An 18,853-nucleotide genomic window follows, 5' to 3' on the forward strand; every position below is an offset into this window, starting at 1 on the left:
ATGTCTTTGTGCAGCTCATAGTCACACGCAAATATGAACCGTCAAGGCAGTTCAAACAAGCATTAATAATACAAAGACCGGAGTAAAAGACTATCATCTGATCGACAGCCTGCCCACCTGCAACTCCTGCTGCTCCTTTGAGATCATCCGCTGCAAGGCTTTCTGGGTGTAGAGACCGCTAGTATCATCCTGAGGAACAAGGTAACAGGACCTATGGTTATCACGCCACTGGTTGTAGAGACGGCTACCATCATCCTAGGCAAGAAAAGCATCTGGGACCAATAGACCCAACACTACACAGCCACGTGTTCCTACCATATTAACATAGTCCCCTTAAATGAAGAACCAAAAGCAAGGAAAAATGCACTTTTTTCCTTTTTTTAAAGAAGACGAACACAAGAAGGAGAGCCGGTACCCATGGCGACGGGGTCATGTTTGAGGAGAGCCGGTCCAGGGGACTGTAGGGGCGCTCGGTGGCGGGAGAGTTGGGGGAGGAGACGCTCAGGCCCAGCATCTCCGACTCCGCCTCTGAGAGGGGGATCTGGGCGAGCCCCGGGGGCCGCCCCAGCACCGTGAGGGCCACATAGGAGCCCGCTGGAGGAGGCAGGAGACACAGGAGTTACATCGACGTCGTAGGAGCATGCATTCACTCACAGGGAAACTACAGCCTGCGATGGCATAAGCGTGGAGACAGTACAAGGACTCACATTTGATGAGCTTCACCACTTCAACGTGATTCGAATGCGTCACCAGGGTCCCGTTCACCTGAATAAAATATAAACCATTAGGCGTTATATGGAGCAAAGAGGGGGAATATTGAATGCATTGAAACACAGCCAACATATGGCCCCACCAGAAGGTGGCAGCAGCGAGCCAAAGTGCTCCGCTTTAACTAACGCAAAAAAGAGAAAGGAAAAAAAAGGAAAACACATGTGACGTTGGCAGTTTTTGGAGCACATAGTCAGACAGACACAATACCTTGATGATGCGGTCTCCCGTCTGAACACCTGCCCGCATGGCAGCCCCATCTGGTCACATAGAACAAGCAGTTAGTCAAACAGAACCGAAGAAAAGCTGCAAACCCACTTAAACAATAAAAACATTTAGAAGGCAGACGCCCAAGTGTATGTTCATTCTTACAGGTTTCACAACGTATAGACTGTAACACCTGACACCTAAGATGTGGCAGAGTGACTATTTATGAGCATCTTTTTTTTTTAAAGATCATAACAGTGGTTATAGGACAAGAAGGACTCCACCCCAAATAAGGGATTTAGCCCCAGACTGGTTATTATGAGATCTACCACTAAGTCTGTGGAGAGACGGTAGCGCCAGCTACCATATAGCTGTCATCCAAGCAACCAAAGACAATCGTATTCCTAAACCCTTTGTGTGATGAATGCAGCGCACCATCTTTCTGTTTAAAAAAAAATATATATTTATACATGTGTCACAACTTAAGCATTGTTGTGGTGGCTTATTGTTTTGAGACAGTCCTTTGTTGACAAAGCTAAATCATCCTTGAATTGAAAGGCCTTGACGTTTGTATTCTAGCCTATCCATCACACGCTGTAACTCTTGAATGTTGTCCCATGAGACTCAACTGCTTGATGTGCTGTTTCTGGCCAGAACTCAATGGCTTTTAATGACAACACATTATGGCACATCACAATTATGAATTTGTATGAAAGTTAAGACCATAATCTTCCTTCTCAGCCAAAAAAAAATATTAATCCTTTTACGAAAGGCGGAATAAGCACAAAACCCATCGACAATGTGAAGCATTTCGCCAAAATTATAAATTTGCACTAACGACCTTTGCCAGCCTATGAATGAGTTTTAAAGCAATCACATTAAGAAGACAGGGCTCTAAAGAAGCCCTATATCATGCCATTGTCTTAGCAAGGACAAAACAAACCCAGTGGCTGGCCGCTCCCTTGTTGTCTCTGCCTCTCTTTGCCTACTGATATTCATTAAAATCTCCCATGAGCCTCTAGCGCCAGGCAGAGAAGACACGAAAGGACATGGCGGCAGCCTAGCGAGAGGCCTTATAAAAAAACTGATGACAAAAGGCCAGGGCCAAAGCAAAGGAAGAACTCAGGTGTAACCGCGGTTGCATCAAGGCTCGAAACGCCCTTCAGAATAAGTGCTGGTGTTTTTCACGTGTCAGGGCATGCAGGGGATGTCTACAACTGACCGCCTTTCCCAGCAATATCCACGACGGGTATAACATCACACTCTTCCCTCTACCCTTTTTTCGGTGTTCATTCCACCATGAGACGTTTAACAATTTTTTTTTTACCTTCTTTGACGAGCTGCACAAACACCGGGTTGTCACCGCTGACAGTGAGCCCAAAGCCATTTTCATCTTTCTGGATGATTACACATCGTTGAACCAGACCTGCGGGGGAGACAAAGAAGGACACAACAATGCAGTTAACAGGACCAGGAAGCCCGAGCTGGAAAGGTTCCCAGGTTACCAATCTGCGGATAGTCCTGGCGACAACTTTGTATTTATTATTACAAGGACGTTCGCATTCAGACGTGCAGCTGCAGACCCTGTATGCGGGCAGTGAACTGCATTACTTGGTTTATAAAAAAAGAGCCTTGATTGATCTGTGAGCATTAATGTGCAGTAAAAAGTCACACGGTCAGCAATGTTAATAGTCATGTTCTCAATGACATTTGTTTCAGATTTGGTTAAAAAGAAACAAATAAATTGATCAATACCAAGTCTCACACCCTGCGGTGTGGAAACATCTGGTTGATGAGTAACAAAGCCATCGCAGTTAGTTGGATTAAGCATTTATATATGAACCGGAGTCTTGTTGCTTGGTCCATACAGAAGATTGTTTTCTGAGAGGAATAACGGAGCATGACTCGGATCCTGAGTGGTTATTATGCCATCTTGGTCGGCTAGAGCTCTCTAATAGGTGTTGTGATCTCCGTACAGAGACTGACACACAAACCACACACCAATTCAACCAAGAACATAACAGAATTCTCATCAGAAACAGCGTTCAAACTTTGTAAACCATTTCATTTGACATGCTTCTCATTTATGTCTGCCGAAAATGCAAACATATACCGTTTTTTGAATGGTCCCGGTTCAGGGAACAGAACTCGACTTTCCTGGTTGTTCGTGTATTATTGCGCCAGCGTGACGATACAAAGATAAAACCATGTCAGACACATCCTTATCTACCAGCTTGTCTGCTGTCTGGAACCAAACATGGCACACCAATAGCTGTGTACGACAGTACATTCAAAGATGTACGGTTCAAATCCAACATCGTCGTTAAAAGACTGAGTGACGTGATGTGGATGGACCCTTCAAACTTGACTATTTTCTTCCCATCTCCCTTTAGCTAGGCTACAGTGCCGTGTCAACTAGAGAGGTGTGTCAATGAGCAGCCTGTGGCCCTGAAGTAGGGGGTTAGAGGCGCCAGGGGGAGAAGGATCGTACACAGGGCTTGAGGTTAGAGAGGAAAGCCCAGGGCAAGGGGTGGGGAATGTCAGAAGGAAAAGGTGGAGAAAAAAAAGCGGGCTAGGAGAGGGAAGGAGGGGGAGAGAGAGACCAGAAGGAGGGTCAAGGAAGCAGTATGGCTTAGGAACGTGGAGTGAAGTTGCCTCCAACTGTTGATGGTCCGTCTCGTTCCCAATGCTAAACAGGTTGCTACCGGCGTGGGGTTCGAAGTGTCAACAATACGGTCGAGGGAGTCTATATGAATAAGAGTTCTGAAATGATCAGTGATCAGGCTTGCCTGTCTTCGCTGATATTAAAAAGGTTCAACTGAACAGGAAGACAGATATCCCCAGAAGCTAACATGAGTGGTATGAAGCAAACGTCTCGTGTTGAAATACATCCAACTGTGTTTGAAATATGCAAGAAATCTATATATTTGGGCACGTTCATCTGCTTATATGTTTATCTGAGCTTAACATTGTAAAGACGGTTTTTATTATGCTTTGAATTAGCCATTGACGGCCACATAGCACTACTGGGGATGGCGCTGTTTCTGTGATTTGCAACACACAACCCATGCATATTATTTTCCATTACGGCTTTACCATCTGAAACAATCCTCCCTGTATAGAATGGTGTCTATGAGTTTCATGACAGAATGATGCTCGAGTAATATCCTGGTGGGGCAATTTTGACTAAGGCTCCACTTGGGAATAAGAAAACACCTAGAGGCAACTTCACCCTGGAGTGAGTGAGTCAGAAGTGTGAATAGAAGCAGCCAACGTCACACCACCACCCCTCCTGGCAGGAGCGTCTTACCACAGGACTCAGCCTTCCCCTCCGCCAGCACACTGCCACTCCTCTGCTCCACCACAGCCTCTGCCCACAGCCCCAGCACAATGCCCAGCACAGAGACAGCAAGGGCAACGCACACACACACACACACACACACACACACACACACACACACACACACACACACACACACACACACACACACACACACACACACACACACACACACACACACACACACACACCAACATCCCGTTCGCACGCGCACACATACACGCACAAAACAACAGAGTAAAAGGAAACACAGGAAAAGAGATAAATCATGAGGGAGAAATATGATGGAAAGAGAAGAAAATTATACAAATGATATTTATAACCTCATAAAACACAATGTGAAGACAGCGGTATGACCTAAGAACACACAGTGCGGCGGCAACGGGGTGAACTGACAAGTGTCACTACAGAACTAGCATGGCTTTGTTTATGGCAACTTGCAGTGATGTAATGACTAGTTAGTGCCTGCGGCTCTAACATGACCTGCATTGCCTTTAGAAGTGTCATTGGGAAAAGTCAAAAATGTGTCAGAATTGTCTGTGTTCCTTAAAATTACATCGTTAATCATTTTGTAGGAATTGGATTTTAAATGCATTTCGCAGATTTTCTACAAATCAAACACTATTTGGAAGCCATGAAAGTCTTTTGAAGGGGTCATGCAATTTGAAGACAACAGGAGAGAGGTATAGATTGAGATAGGAATCGTTAAAACATGGACGTGCATCAGAGAACAAAAGGACATGACCAGATATTGTCAAAATGTCTGGTTGTGGAAATAAAGATAAAGTAAGGAACTAGAGAAGAGGATTAGGCTATGAACCAAATCATAACAGAAAATGCTCTCTGGCTGATCCGTCCTTTGCTGACTCAGTGAGTTTGAACGCAGACAACCAATTAAATTCCGTCAGACAAATTGACGGCAGGGCCGATAACAGACGAGACGAAAAACAGTGAACAATGTCTTGTGTAACAGTCCCAGGGGACACATCTATTCCATATTTTGTTGCATCACAGGAAGATAAGCCAGCAGTAATGGGAAGGGATTTTCCGACTCTTGTTTTCAAAACAGAGGCTTTGGACAAACCTCAAATCATACTATCGTCCTGGATGACCAATGTCAACACAAGGAGAGTCAGAATCCCACACCAAACGTTTAGTGTTTCTGCACCATCGGCATCTTAGTGTCATTGAAAACCATACCAGGAGTAGTCAAAGATTTAAAGCATGAAAATAAATTACAACGGCATACGCCACGATGACCCACAGCAGGAGGATGTGTGTGGAATGAAAAGGACCATATGGACATTGAACGCATGGCCGCACAGCCCACGCTGACAGGGTCAGCTTATGTTGTCTATCAAACCAAAGGTTGTATAAAATAGATGGATAGACTGTCATAAAACGGTCCTGCTCAAAACATCATATTTTTTTATCCGGTAGCCATTAGAGGAGATGCACAAATAAGTGTGAAACCCGTTAGCCCTAATGATATATCAAGGGCTTACGAGCAACCTCGGATGCAACAAGATTAAAATCAGTGGGCCCAAATTAGTTTTATAGGAGAAATGAGAAAAGTGCACGCTCCCCCATTATGAATCCCATCATGCTTTGTACACACCACCATCACACCATTCATGAGATAAGAGCGGGAGAGAGAGGGAGGGAGAAAGATGGAGAGAACTTACCTGTAGGGTCAAACTCATTCGAGGGAAGTGGGGATTTATCACTTTTGGGCTTCTTGTCTGGTGGGTGATCTTTACTGAGAATGCTGCTCGTTCTGGACAAAGACAAAAATGTGTTACACAGTAAAAACCCAACAACAATAACATACATTGTGCTCTAATCCGAGGCGACTTCCTGAAGCGCAACCATTCTAGACAGGATGCTCCCTGCTAAAGCCTAATGTGGAGGACCGCTCTAGAGGACACCCTCCAACCGAGCATAGCACCACTTTTGTGCGATCTCGATGACGGTCAAGAAGACCCTGATAATGAACTGCACGTTTCCAGCAGACGCGGTATAATGTAGCCCACAAGCTACTCCAGTCTAGTGTCCGACTAATGCTTGACATGGACAGAGGTTAGCCCACAGACAGGGCTTTCAGTTGTTTGGCGTGCCCCGGTGGCGGAGCGTCGGACCAGAGAGTATGAACCCCACTGAGTGTGTCTACTGTCTGCTGTGTAAAGTGGCTGCCGAGAGGATGTGGAGCTGCCCCACCGTGTGCCCCGGGAGCACGCCCGGAGAAAGGCTGCCCCTCAGAGGGAGGTGCCACGGGGGCCAGACCCCCGGCCCAGACCTCCACGGGGGCCGTGCATGGCCGCCTCTGCATTCGCCGGCCCCGACTGTGAAAGGCCTCTGTTCTGTTCATAGTGGAAGGCAGAGATGGGCCGCGCATAGAAAAAGGGACCCCTTTGTCCCCCCCCTCTGTGTGCATGTTTGTCTGTGGATGTGCATATATATAAGAGAGAGAGAGCGAGAGCGAGAGCGAGAGACTCTGACGACCACTGTGTTGCCGCCCATGCTAAAACCCAAGCTCAGCTCGTACAACCAGAGCGCCATTTGTAATCTCATTCATAACATGCATGGTATATGCTGCTGCGTCTATGTTGAAGAGAATAAGAAAATCCATCCTTACCTGATCGCTTTCTTAGGAAACCTGCAAGGAAGAACAGAGGGGAGCTCGTCATTATCCGACACCACCAACATCATAGGATATACTTCATGGGCGTCATTAAAGCTATCAAAATCCTTGCTCCGCTGCCCATGTCTGAGGTACAAAGGAATGACAAAACAAGACGCCTATCCTACAGAGTCTCCCAGGACTACAAGACAGTAAACACACTAATCCTGATCAAACATCTGGCTCCGTCAGCTGCAGATTAAAGTCTTTACCAGGTCAAATGCCCCCCTGCATCTCAGCCCAGCGTGCATTTGTGTGTGCGTGCATTTGTGTGTGCGTGCATTTGTGTGTGCGTGCGTGCGTGCGTGCGTTGCCTTGTTCCTAGTTTAGATCACAGCTTTATCATAATTATATCCATGTCCATGGCACATTTCTTGACACAGACTGGCTTGAGGCTGATTAGATCCAAAGATGGTTTGAAGATAGAGAATAAATGAATTCACTGGAGAGGATGTCAACACCTTTCAGGGAAAGATGGGTTCGATATGCTTTTCAATAGACAACACATTGAAATGCTGTGATAGTGCGTAGTGCGTATTAGAACAGACTGTCTAAATGTTTCTCAATGGGCGTTTCATTACAGTAAATTAGCTTAAACCCCCCTGGCCAAGGCACCGAGTGCAGAAACACATTAAGACCGATGGCTGCAATTAGAGTTGAACTTCAAGCATCGCATGTCACAATCAAGGAATATAAATACAAACTATGGAACAAAGTAGGTTTCAATTACATATTCACGACAAGTCCCGGGGTGGATGAATAGCGAGGCCATTGAAATGCTAAACACAAACACCAGACCACATCAACATGCACCAGCGGTAAGCATGAGCACAGGCTTCAGCACAGCCCTGGTCCCGTGTAATGGGAAGGTCCTACGGCTCACCAGCCCACATTAACTCTCCTGGCGACACTGTGTCCCATTCAGGGCTGTGCGAGAGAGCGGCTGAATGGCCCGTTCATGGAAGTGCACCCCGACTGTAATAAGTTCCAGAGAGCCTACGCCGAACACAGCTAGTGTCTATCTACTCTAGCAAACTCCCCTCTAAAGCTCCACCAAGATGGAGGGATGGAAAAGTTGCCGCACGTATTGCACACACAGGATGGGACCATGTGTACGCACATGCAAGTGAGGTGGAGGCGGGAGGCAATTGTGAGTAGGCAAACGTTAAAAAAAAGAATAGAAGAATAAAAGGCATGGCTAGCCAAGCGAAAGTCTTGAGAGGCTGCGTCAGGAATCTGAGACGGTCTAGGTCTAGGACAGAGGAATTATATGAATCATGTCGCTGAGTGTATAATAAAAAAAAACCTGATGATTCAGTAGCACTCAATTGACGTCATTTGTAAACACAAAATGACAAAGGTTTTTCCTTGATATCCCTTAGTAACGGCACACAAATATCCGTTTGAGCCCTCAGTTTGAGACGGTTAAGACAGTGAGATGGAAACAAGGGTAAATATGGGAGGAATACTGACAGGGAATGGATAGGAGGAGGGCAAAATTCTTTCAAAAGTATACATCCAGTGTCACACTGCTAATGTGTGACAGATTAGAGTTCATATAGATTTTGAACTGCATTGTTAACCATAGTCTCTGTGGATATCCCCTTCCACCAACTTTTAAAGGTTCCCTTAATTACACCACCACAAGACAATATGCATACAGTATACAGAGCGCTAACGGTATGCAAATTCATATCTTAAAGCAGAACCATCTTAATGACTGGGCTTTAAGATCAGCCAAATAAATCAAGGGGATTCGTCACACTAGCAGAGCATCAGGCTAACGTGCATCTGACTTTTAGTTTAGCTCAAGTTTGGCAGGAGCACAGAGAGAATTTGAAACAGGGCTACAGTACCAACACAGCAGCCAGACGCATGAGAACAGAGACATTGCATGCATATAGTTTAGCCAATTAATAACGTGCTGGCATGTCCTTTCAACCATGAATGATTGCAACTGACGATTGCCGCACCGTCGACTTATTTGAATGCTCTTGCATGCAGCAAGATCAACTTTACAGATCAGCCAATGGATTAGTTTCATATGCATTCTTCTTGAGTAACAAATAACCATCATTGACATTTACTTAAGAGTTGTGCGGCACATCATTAGAATATGTTTTGTGATTTGGGAGTATGAGTACTGTAAAGTACTTTATGGCATTCTAATTTATATTAAAATTATTGGTGTGTGTCCTGCAGGGGTCCACATACATATAAATACGATAATGGCTGCAGGGCTCTCGCTCAATACTGGAAATAACTCAAAAATTATGTCTACATCAGTGCCTCAGACCCAAAATAGAGTCCTGGGTGAAAAATCTAGAAATGTTCCTTTATGATGATTGAGTTGTAGAAAAGAAAATGATTATCAGCATGATTTGATTCATGTTAAACGGCAGTGGTTGGCCACAGATTCATCAATATAGCAGCTTACCAACCAGCAATTTATGGAGTGTGTGTATTTGGCACCTAATCAATATATATCGGCATACATGCTTAACGCTTAAATGCACCAAACTGGGCAAACACGACAGTCTGTAAATGGAACCTGACGGGTCACAGCTAAACTGGGGGTGAGCTGCTCCACACAAAATGTTAAGTATACAGCAATGCTAAGAACAAGCTGCCAAACCTGTCCCCAAAAGACACTGCTTCCCTTTAACTACAGCGGCCTCTGTTCCAAATTGTGTCCTTAAGGGATCAATGTCCCGCCCCTCACTCAGTACTTGAAAACCAGCTAATGAAAGTCTTTAAGAGTGTGAGCGGGGACCTCTTCCTGGACATGCCCATTAGGTTTGAAGAGAGAGAAAAGGGGCGAGAGAAGGCCGAGCCGGAGCAGAGTGGGAAAGGAGAGAGGGAGGGAGGGGCAGCACTGGGGCGGGCCTGGGCTTGAATGCTCCATTGAGGTTAGGTGTTTTGATGGAAAACTGTGGCAGCGGAGGGCCAACTGCAGCAGCGGCGGTAGCAAAAGGAGGCCGGCTCTAGACCATGGAGAGAGTGAAGCGCGGAGGCAGTCGAGGAGGCAGGGGGGGGGGGACCAACTGCCCAGAGAGAAGGACTCTGACACAGAGCCATTTCTGTGAGAGGGAGAATCGCAAGAAAACGGGAAAAAAAGAAAACGTGGAAGGGGGAAAACAGCGGACATACAGGAACAATTTCAAACCCTCTCATAAGCTTCGGGGGCGGGGGGCAGGGGATCTTTTGAGGTTATTGGCAGTTCTCCTTGAAATCAGTGTACCAGAAAAAGAGATGTTTCTAAAAAGCTACCCTTCAAAGGCCTGACGACTCGTCAGAATCCAAAATCAACAGTGCGACTTTGGATCGGATTCGGATTGGCCTGCGACTCTTTCCGGCAACTGTAGCTCTCTACTAGTCTTCTGGAGGGGGATTCCTCTCTTGGTGGCACCTTCCTAGTCGCCATTTTACTTGCCCTTTTGAGGGCCACGTATAAAAGGGGCATCATCAAAACTCATTTAAGTCTCATTCGAGTGTCTGTGAGGCCATGTGCTCCGTTGGGCTATGATGTAAAGTAACCGGTTTCAAGGAGCCTCAGGCACGTTTTAATGAAGTCTCTCTCCAAAATGCCTTTAGAGCACAGAAAAAGCCCTCTTCCTTGCCCTGGTTGTTCAGTCGAGAGGTCGTTTGGATGAATGGGAGTATGAATTTGACATCCAGCTATATATATGGACACTACTGACATAAGGCATCGTTTCACACCGCCCACCTTTGAGGTCAGAGTTTTTGCAGTCAACTCATTCAAACTTTTATTTATTAACAACAAGACTTGGATACAGCAACCGGTTGCAATAAAACAAATACTAAACTGAATGAATGTGGTATATTTTATACTGTTTACCGTATAAAAGCACAGCAAAGTTATAAAAACAGCAGTCTTTCAGTAAGTTTGAATGGAAACATAACATTATTGCTGTGGAAATTTGCTATAGACCAATATCAAGATCTATGGTTCACAATACTTAAACATTGTGCTATAATATTAAAACCAGCCTGGCATTACTCTATGCACACTAAAACCTAAGGTGTGTGTGAGCAGTGTTAATACGCATTAGCCAGCCTCTTCTAGGCAGACAGCCTTATTGTTGTGTTGAACTGGGTTGAGCTAGCTGCGGTAACCTCAAGCAACTCACCCGTTTTACAAAGAAAGCAGACTTTACGGTGGCGTCGCTGGCAGGGAGGGGTCTGTCTGAGACTAGCAAAGGGTGCTGGGTGGGGGTAGGGATGTTTTCAGAACAACCCCCGGGGGAATGGAAAGAGGAATATTCAAAACAGTGCCTATCAAACACTAAACTTCACGCGCAGCTCTTGCCGCAGCGGCCTATGGATCAGACAGGGTTCAGCACCTTCTCCAGTCGTTCACACCACCTCTTGCACAAAGGCTATGATTCCCTCCTAATGGTGTAATCATAGAGGCTCTCGGGGGGGATGACTAATGCCCCAGAACACACACGGCTCGTTATCTAATCTATATACCTGACTCATTTGACCAGAGTACACACACACACACACACACACACACACACCTTTCCACTGTGTGTAGGGGCACCGTAACAACAGAGCAACACCTCTCTTTCGAAACACCTACAGACTGGTCTGACAAATACATTCATCGTAACTCAAGCGATGTCGCCAAACAGTGTCTGAACCCAACGTTACGTCGGTTGCGTGAAGCCGATTGGGTGAATAAGTGAGTCTGTGCATAATGTATGGTGGCAACAGAAAAGAAAAAGAAACCATAAAGCAAGAGTGTGTGTTTGCAAGGGAGAGATAAAGAAGCGGGCCGAGGTGTGTGTGTGTGTGTGTGTGTGTGTGTGTGTGTGTGTGTGTGTGTGTGTGTGTGTGTGTGTGTGTGTGTGTGTGTGTGTGTGTGTGTGTGTGTGTGTGTGTGTGTGTGTGTGTGTGTGTGTGTGTGTGTGTGTGTGTGTGTGTGTGTAAGAGACAAGAGATGGGTCTCTGGCTACAGCCTCAGGGGGGAAAGCAGTGCCCTTTCTGCCCCAATAAACCTCATTAGGATTCCTGACATGAGAGCCGGGGGATAGACATTTCTTCACGCTACGCACTCCGCCGTTCTCCACCACCACCGGTTTGGGGGGGAGGGGGGGGGGTTAACATTGACAAGTCACATGTCCGGCTTTCGAATTCTCTGCCACTTCCACCGAGCATAGGTTGTGTGTCCCTGGTAGTGGGCCTATATTCTGAAATGTGAAGGTGACATGATGGCACCTCTGTCTACCAACACAACATGATAATTGCCCCTAGTGGGATTAATAAAGTTGTATTGTATGATAGTGACACTTGACACTACAGCTGGCTGGTGGAATATCAGCTCTCAAGCACAGCAGCGGGGTTTATAGTTTCTGCTAAAGGAACCTTGAGAACCAATTGATTTCATGATGCATCTATAGAAGGGATATAGGTAAAGGAGATCATTATTTGGGAACATTGCCAATATCCACGCCATACTGCAGATACCCGTTGCGGGAATTGCCTGCCATCTGGATGGATTTCCTGTGAAATCTGATGGAATAATTTACTGCATACTAACCAGAAAAGCCATAATTACATAACTACTGATATATTAAAAGATGGCCAAACAGCTGTTTTTTCTTTTACACACACACACACACACACACACACACACACACACACACACACACACACACACACACACACACACACACACACACACACACACACACACACACACACACACACACACACACACCTAGAAAAAGCAATGCAGCAACTGTGACAAGAGCTAATGGCCTCTTCCTAGGAAGGATACTTTTTCCAAAAGCCCCTGAATAGCACTGTCAAATGCAAACTGCCCCCTAATTGACATTGCCTTAACATCCATGTCGTTACACATTAATGCATTATCATTTATTCAACAGCATATGCTTCCAAGTACTGCTTGCATTAATTTGCCTCAACCTTTCTAATTAGTTTACGAGTCCACGAGTACTAGGCCCTCTCAGAGAGCTGGTCAATTCAAAATTATCACCACCACTGTGTTCCTCCTCTTCTTTCCATTTGGCCTTCGTCGAGCCCTTAAGCCGGGAGTCACAGAGTTCACAGACCAACGCCACCTCTCCCATCCCACATAACACCACATCTGTGATTCCACAAAGCCCTTTTTAATTTGAACATAAACTCTGAGCAGACAGTCTGCTCAAAGCGGCCGCACGCCCTGACACACTCATTAGCGCCGAGAGAGAAAATGAGTGGTGGTGGTGGTGCTGTGCTGGTGGCAGCTCCGGCAGACATCCCCTGATTCAGCAGGGATGGTAATGATATTAATCACAGTGCTGCAGCGGGGTCGCCCACCCTCTCACTGCCGGGCCTGTCGGGCCTGTTGCAGCGGGTAAGCCGTGTTCTACAGTCCCTGATCCTACAGGCGCAAGGAGGAGGAGACTCTTAAGCGAGCTGATGCATAAATCACATCCCCTGTCAGACCCAGTCACCGTCTCTCCTGTGTCACGCTTCGTCGGATACGAGTCAAAGCATTACGTGAATGGTGCAGATGCTGGACGACGACCGTTGTCTCGCGGTGTCGTCGAGAAAACAGAACCGCCTTATCGGCCCCATTTGGTTTCCTCCTGAAATCCCGGCGTTAGAAACAGAAGCGATATAGGAGATCCACTCCCCCCGCCGGTGCAGCTGGATGCTTTTGTGTGGTGACGCCCTCGACGCTCAGCAAGCACAACAATTAGCTTGAAGGGCCTAGCGGCCCTAGCCTAGTTCATGACCATAGCACAGACATGTGAGGACATGACACTTTTTTGTTGTACTCTTTTCCTCTATTGTAGTGAGCCAGTCTTTCGTGGAGTGAAAGTAACATTTTGGCCCTGGAGCCCTCTGGGCAAATAGGGGACAATAGCTGAGGTTGTCCACAAGCATCAGCATCACCAAGCTGGCTAGAGCCTCACTCTCCAAGCCCAACACCCATCCCGCCCGGGCATCACTACCCCTAGGACACTGCCTATTGAAGAAGACACCCTCTCTCCCAGTCTAGTTCTCTCCTTTTGGCCAAGGCTTGCAGGGTAAAGCCAGCCAGCCACTGATATTCTGTAGAAATACTTATTAGAGTTACATATTAAGTTGCTTAATATGTAATAGGCAAGATTGGTCCAACAACAATCATTCTAATGTGATACAGCATGTATAATGTGTAATTGAGTAAAGAAAATAATCATAATGTGTTATGCTAGTTTTCACACTATGCGTGTGGAGAATTTGCCTCGGATGTCTAAAGCATTCATATTTGGAATGTGGATGCACAATCCCTTTTGCTTTAAGTTGCATTAAATCATACCTAAACCGAGCACCCTAGTACCCTTCACCAAGGGTAGGCTGGCTGAGCATCACATGCTTGTGTCAGCATTACCTTATAATAACGCAGAGGAAGTAGGTAGGACCCCTTCATGATCAGAGAAAATACCAAACCCCCTCATAGAAAGCCCCCATCAAGTTTGATCCAATGAACCATTTGCTGTAGGCTAGCCAATGATGACCATCTTCCCTCCCCAACACTCAAAATAAGTTCTTAACTTTCCTCTGTTAACTGTGCTACAGCGTCCAGTTAACCATACCCAACCCATAGTTCCCTTTTGAAACCAAGTGGTGCATGCTAACTTCTGCTAAACACGATCACTGTTAATAAATCGCCCCCGCTGTATACAGTCAATTCCCAGCATGGCCTGACATTGAAGTGAAGATATAATGTAGGCTAATGCGGAGAAGTGGGCATTTAAAATGATTAGTGATGATCCAGAGAGCAATAGATAAGCTGTGTGAAGGGGAGTCGATGGGGGGAGGGAGACGGTGTGAGCTCCAGCCAAGGCCTGCCCTAGTGAAAAACAGAGCATGGTCGGAGCTGTTGTGTGCCTGCCAAACTGACGTCCAGGTGTGACCAGTGTCTTCCTAAGCTTCTCATTTACACTCCTGTAACGGCCTGATGACTCCTATTCATCCCTACAGGACTCTGGGGCACGGGGAATCAAACACACAGACACGGACTGGGGAGGCAAGAACACACACGTGTGTGTGTGTGTGTGTGTGTGTGTGTGTGTGTGTGTGTGTGTGTGTGTGTGTGTGTGTGTGTGTGTGTGTGTGTGTGTGTGTGTGTGTGTGTGAATTACATGAGTATACGACTAGATGAGCCTTAACACCTGAAGTAGAAACTGAAATCCAATCAAATACTCTGATCAAAATAAAGATCACAGATTGCCGTCATAACCTTTTCACCGCCCAATGTCCCCGAGGCTTGCATGGATAACTCGTCGTGACTTCAACTAGCTACCTCTGAGGAGGGAAAACATATAATGGACAGCGTCATAGGCCGCCTTCATCATGGTTAGAGTGAGGCTCCACAATTGCTCCAGGGTTTCTGTCTAGACTGCTCTGTTGTCTAAAGCGAGCAAGTGGATAGAAAAGAATAGGCGGACAATGCATGCATTGCATGTTCTGATTACTACATAACGAGCCCCGTGCGTACTGCAGCCCTAATTATTAAGGCGTAGGCATTATACATACATTCGATTTTTGACGCCACTCATTACAGAGACACTGATCAATACCTTATAATGCAATCTACTCAGTAATGGATGCTGATGCTACGGTTCTTCCACTTCTGATGAGCACTCTTGTGCTGCTGGAGGCTAATTTCAATACACACTTGGTCAGAGCAGCTGACCCAGCTGCATCTGAATCGATGCAGACTAGCAGGAGGATGGAGCAGGAAAATACCTCTATACTACAGGGGACGACGGAGGAGATCACATAGACGTAGATCTATAGAAGCTCTGATCACTGGGCATCAATAAGTCCAACGTGTATGTAGTAGGAAGTACGTGGAAAGTAGGTTTCTAGTGATGTAGAAACAGTAAGGACAGCCGATGGATGTGCGATACCATGTACGTGTGATGGCAAGATAAAAGTGAATAGGAAAATCGAAGACTGTGTCTCTTATCAGTATAAAGAGCGTGCAAGACACACGACTTTACACAGGCATTTCAGTTTTCTATTAAGGCAGATTTGATATGTGTCAATACGTAGTCCATGCTTATGACCACAAAGTACTGGTCTAGGAGTTGGCAGAGGCTTAGTTAGGACTTTGCAGTGAAAGAGGCTTATTGATGTGCATCTGGTGAATATGCATGTCCAATCTGTCAATCATCCAACGCATTAGCCTCCCACCATCTTCTCTCCAACATGCAGCTAAATGAAGCATTTCTCTGACCACTTTGCAGGGACATACCTACCAGTGGACATAGGTTAGTGGATAATAGACAGCTAGCTTGCACCCACCAAGTCAATTGTTTACAATTAGTGATGTCACCAGCACCACTTTCCGGGCGGGCCTCAGGAGGGGGGTGGGAAAAACGTGGAGATCAGCAAAACGCTATGACAAAGAGCTAGCTGCAGACTCAACTGTCACAGCGGCGGGCCATCCAGCCCCATTGGACGTTCACAGTGCATGGCTGGAACTTCAGACCAAAGCAAAAACAGTGTCCACTGCAAAAATGCCCATGCCATTAAAGGGGCATCAGAAGCAAGATTGGGGAGATGGAGAAATAAATGCTAAATGCTTAAATTCATCAACATCTTGTATGCCTTCTAAATACTTCCAAAGAATCAACGGTCAGGTGTTCTTTGCAAATTCTAATTTGTTTTGTTTTAAAAGCCTATCCTCCACAGTGGATCAATACAAGGTGCATTCTCAAATCCAACTTGGTCAAGAGGACTATTGTTTTGTTTATATTGTGGTCTTGGTTTTCCAAAACAAATTATGTTTTTCACGACCAGTGTTACATTCTTCATCATTGTATTCCTGTGTAATAAGCTTGTTTTGTTGAAGAGTCGTGTGCATCCCAATGAATTGGATTCCCTCCTCGCAGGTATGTGGGATTCAGGTAGCAAAGAATGACATGACATCCCATTCCAGAGTTACCCTGTCCGTCTGTCAAATCTGAGCGAAAAAGAAAACATGTTCTCCACAACATGCCAGGCTGCTTGTTGATCCATGTGTAATTGTTTAAACGCCCTAGTCTTAACACTAGTGTCTAGCAGCCAGTCTACCACGACCAACCCCTAGGATAAAGTGATTACCTAATTTGGATTTAGGCTTTGGGCGAGTGAAGAGATGGTTTTAATTGGGGGAAGAGGAGTGTTTTAAAGGCTTGAAGCCTACGGTTAACTTGTTCTAAATGATTTAATTCGATTGGCCTGCTATAACAAAATGGTCCTGGCTTTGCTCTTCCCCCTCCATTTACATCTTTCAAACAACTCCATCCTGAATTTAGCTGAATTTCCCAATAAACCACTCTTGGCACTTTGAATTCAGTCTCATTGTTGCAATCGAAAAATGTCACTATATCAATAGCTTCAATTTCAATCGGTGTTTGTTTATGATCTGTGATGATCATAAATGTGTGTATTTGTTTGTGAGCGTGTGTGTGAGTGTGCGTGTTGCATGCAATGCAATGCAAATAATGATGTACTGTACCTGTCAGTGAAACTGGACTGTGTGTCACTCATTGGGCTTCCGGATCTAGATTTGCAGCAAATTATTTCCGATTAACATTTTCCAGAACGTGATGAGGCAAACTCCTCCAATGTACTTCTCCGGCATCCGTCTCAAGTGGGCCAAGGTTTCAGGACGTCGTCTAATCTATTAATGAATGTCGTCCACTGGTCCGTTGTTGCTCAGCTCTAGGACAAGCTGTCTGCCAAACAACTCCTGGTCTCGGTTGTATTCGTAATAGTTATTCACAAATCTTGAAAATATGTTATATTACGATAGTTAATATGATGTCTTCAAGTAGTCTCCCACCACGGCTACGAATGATGCGTCGTCCTGGTGGCCTCTGTGGGTTAGATGATATGAAGATGTTGGGGTTCCTTTACTCCCAGTTTGTCTGTCTGTCTGGACGAGCCTCCCGGGAACAGGAGGTCCTCACAATACTCGTCTAAACGAGTTCTGGTTATAGTGTTTATAAGCTTAGCGAAACAACTACAGGTCATAAAGCCATTCAACACATCATGCAGAAGACGATGCTCGTTAGATTATCAATATAAACTGTACTTGTTGGAAGTAAAGAGCTTCTCGGGCGAGCCGCCTGGCGATGTGGAGCTACCGCTAACAGAGGAGCTTCAGGACACAACTTTGTTCTCCGCATCGATGGAAAACTGGAGGAAAGTCCGCTTCACAATAACCTGCTGGGCGGTCACCGAATAAATATAGAACATGGCACGAATGTGGATCGGTGTGTGAATTTTCCCCCCTTCTTAAGTCCTTCAAAAAGTCTTCATTAGGCAAAAAAAAACTCCCCAGAAGTCTGCTAGCAGCGCGCAGCTCTCCTGGACTCCATGTTTCCACAATCGCTCGCTTCTCGGCACAATCCCCGTGGATGGAAGCAGGCTAGTAATGTGGAGCTACCGGGACTAATACACTATTCCCACACCGGTCGAATAAACAACAGTGCGTCTAAAAGTTTAAACATCCAGAAAATCAACTCGAGCTCTCGATATCTTCAGTGCCTTTACAGTAAAATAACTAACGGAATGGTACCAGAAATCCCACTTTGTGCCGCTAGCAACGCCCTAGCCAGCTAGCCGAGAGTCCGCAGCTCCGCTCACCACTTCCGCCGGGAGATGGGAACTCTGCTGCATGCATCACACTCTGCTGTATGTAGCACACTTTGCTGCATGTATCCCACTCTGCTGCATGTATCACACTCTGCAACAAGTATCACACTCTGCAACAAGTATCACACTCTGCAACAAGTATCACACTCTGCAACAAGTATCCCACATTGCTGCATGTATCACACTCA

At 45.8% G+C, this 18,853-nt stretch overlaps 1 protein-coding gene and 1 long non-coding RNA gene across 4 annotated transcripts in view; both read right to left on the bottom strand.

Moving 5' to 3' along the window:
• arhgef12a (Rho guanine nucleotide exchange factor (GEF) 12a) overlaps positions 1-18,677 on the bottom strand; it is a 37,664-nt gene extending 18,987 nt beyond the window's left edge. For 2 of the 3 annotated variants that reach the window (XM_060074278.1, XM_060074277.1), the window contains exons 1-9: positions 17,524-18,677; positions 6,951-6,971; positions 6,001-6,092; positions 4,286-4,345; positions 2,303-2,401; positions 979-1,028; positions 708-765; positions 416-594; positions 118-189 (exon numbers count right to left, since the gene is read on the bottom strand). In XM_060074278.1, coding sequence (XP_059930261.1) covers positions 118-189; positions 416-594; positions 708-765; positions 979-1,028; positions 2,303-2,401; positions 4,286-4,345; positions 6,001-6,092; positions 6,951-6,971; positions 17,524-17,555 — 663 coding nt within the window. In that variant the 5' untranslated portion in view covers positions 17,556-18,677. The remainder of the gene's footprint in view (positions 1-117; positions 190-415; positions 595-707; positions 766-978; positions 1,029-2,302; positions 2,402-4,285; positions 4,346-6,000; positions 6,093-6,950; positions 6,972-17,523) is intronic. The other variant, XM_060074279.1, reaches the window with a different exon arrangement.
• Positions 11,823-15,150, bottom strand: LOC132473922 (uncharacterized). The gene is made up of 2 exons (XR_009529496.1): positions 12,312-15,150; positions 11,823-12,271 (listed from the first exon to the last, which is right to left on the bottom strand). It is a non-coding gene; the product is annotated as an uncharacterized LOC132473922 (long non-coding RNA).
• Positions 18,678-18,853: the final 176 nt, after the last annotated feature.

This window comes from Gadus macrocephalus, chromosome 16 (assembly GCF_031168955.1).
Source record: "Gadus macrocephalus chromosome 16, ASM3116895v1".
NCBI lineage: Eukaryota > Metazoa > Chordata > Actinopteri > Gadiformes > Gadidae > Gadus > Gadus macrocephalus.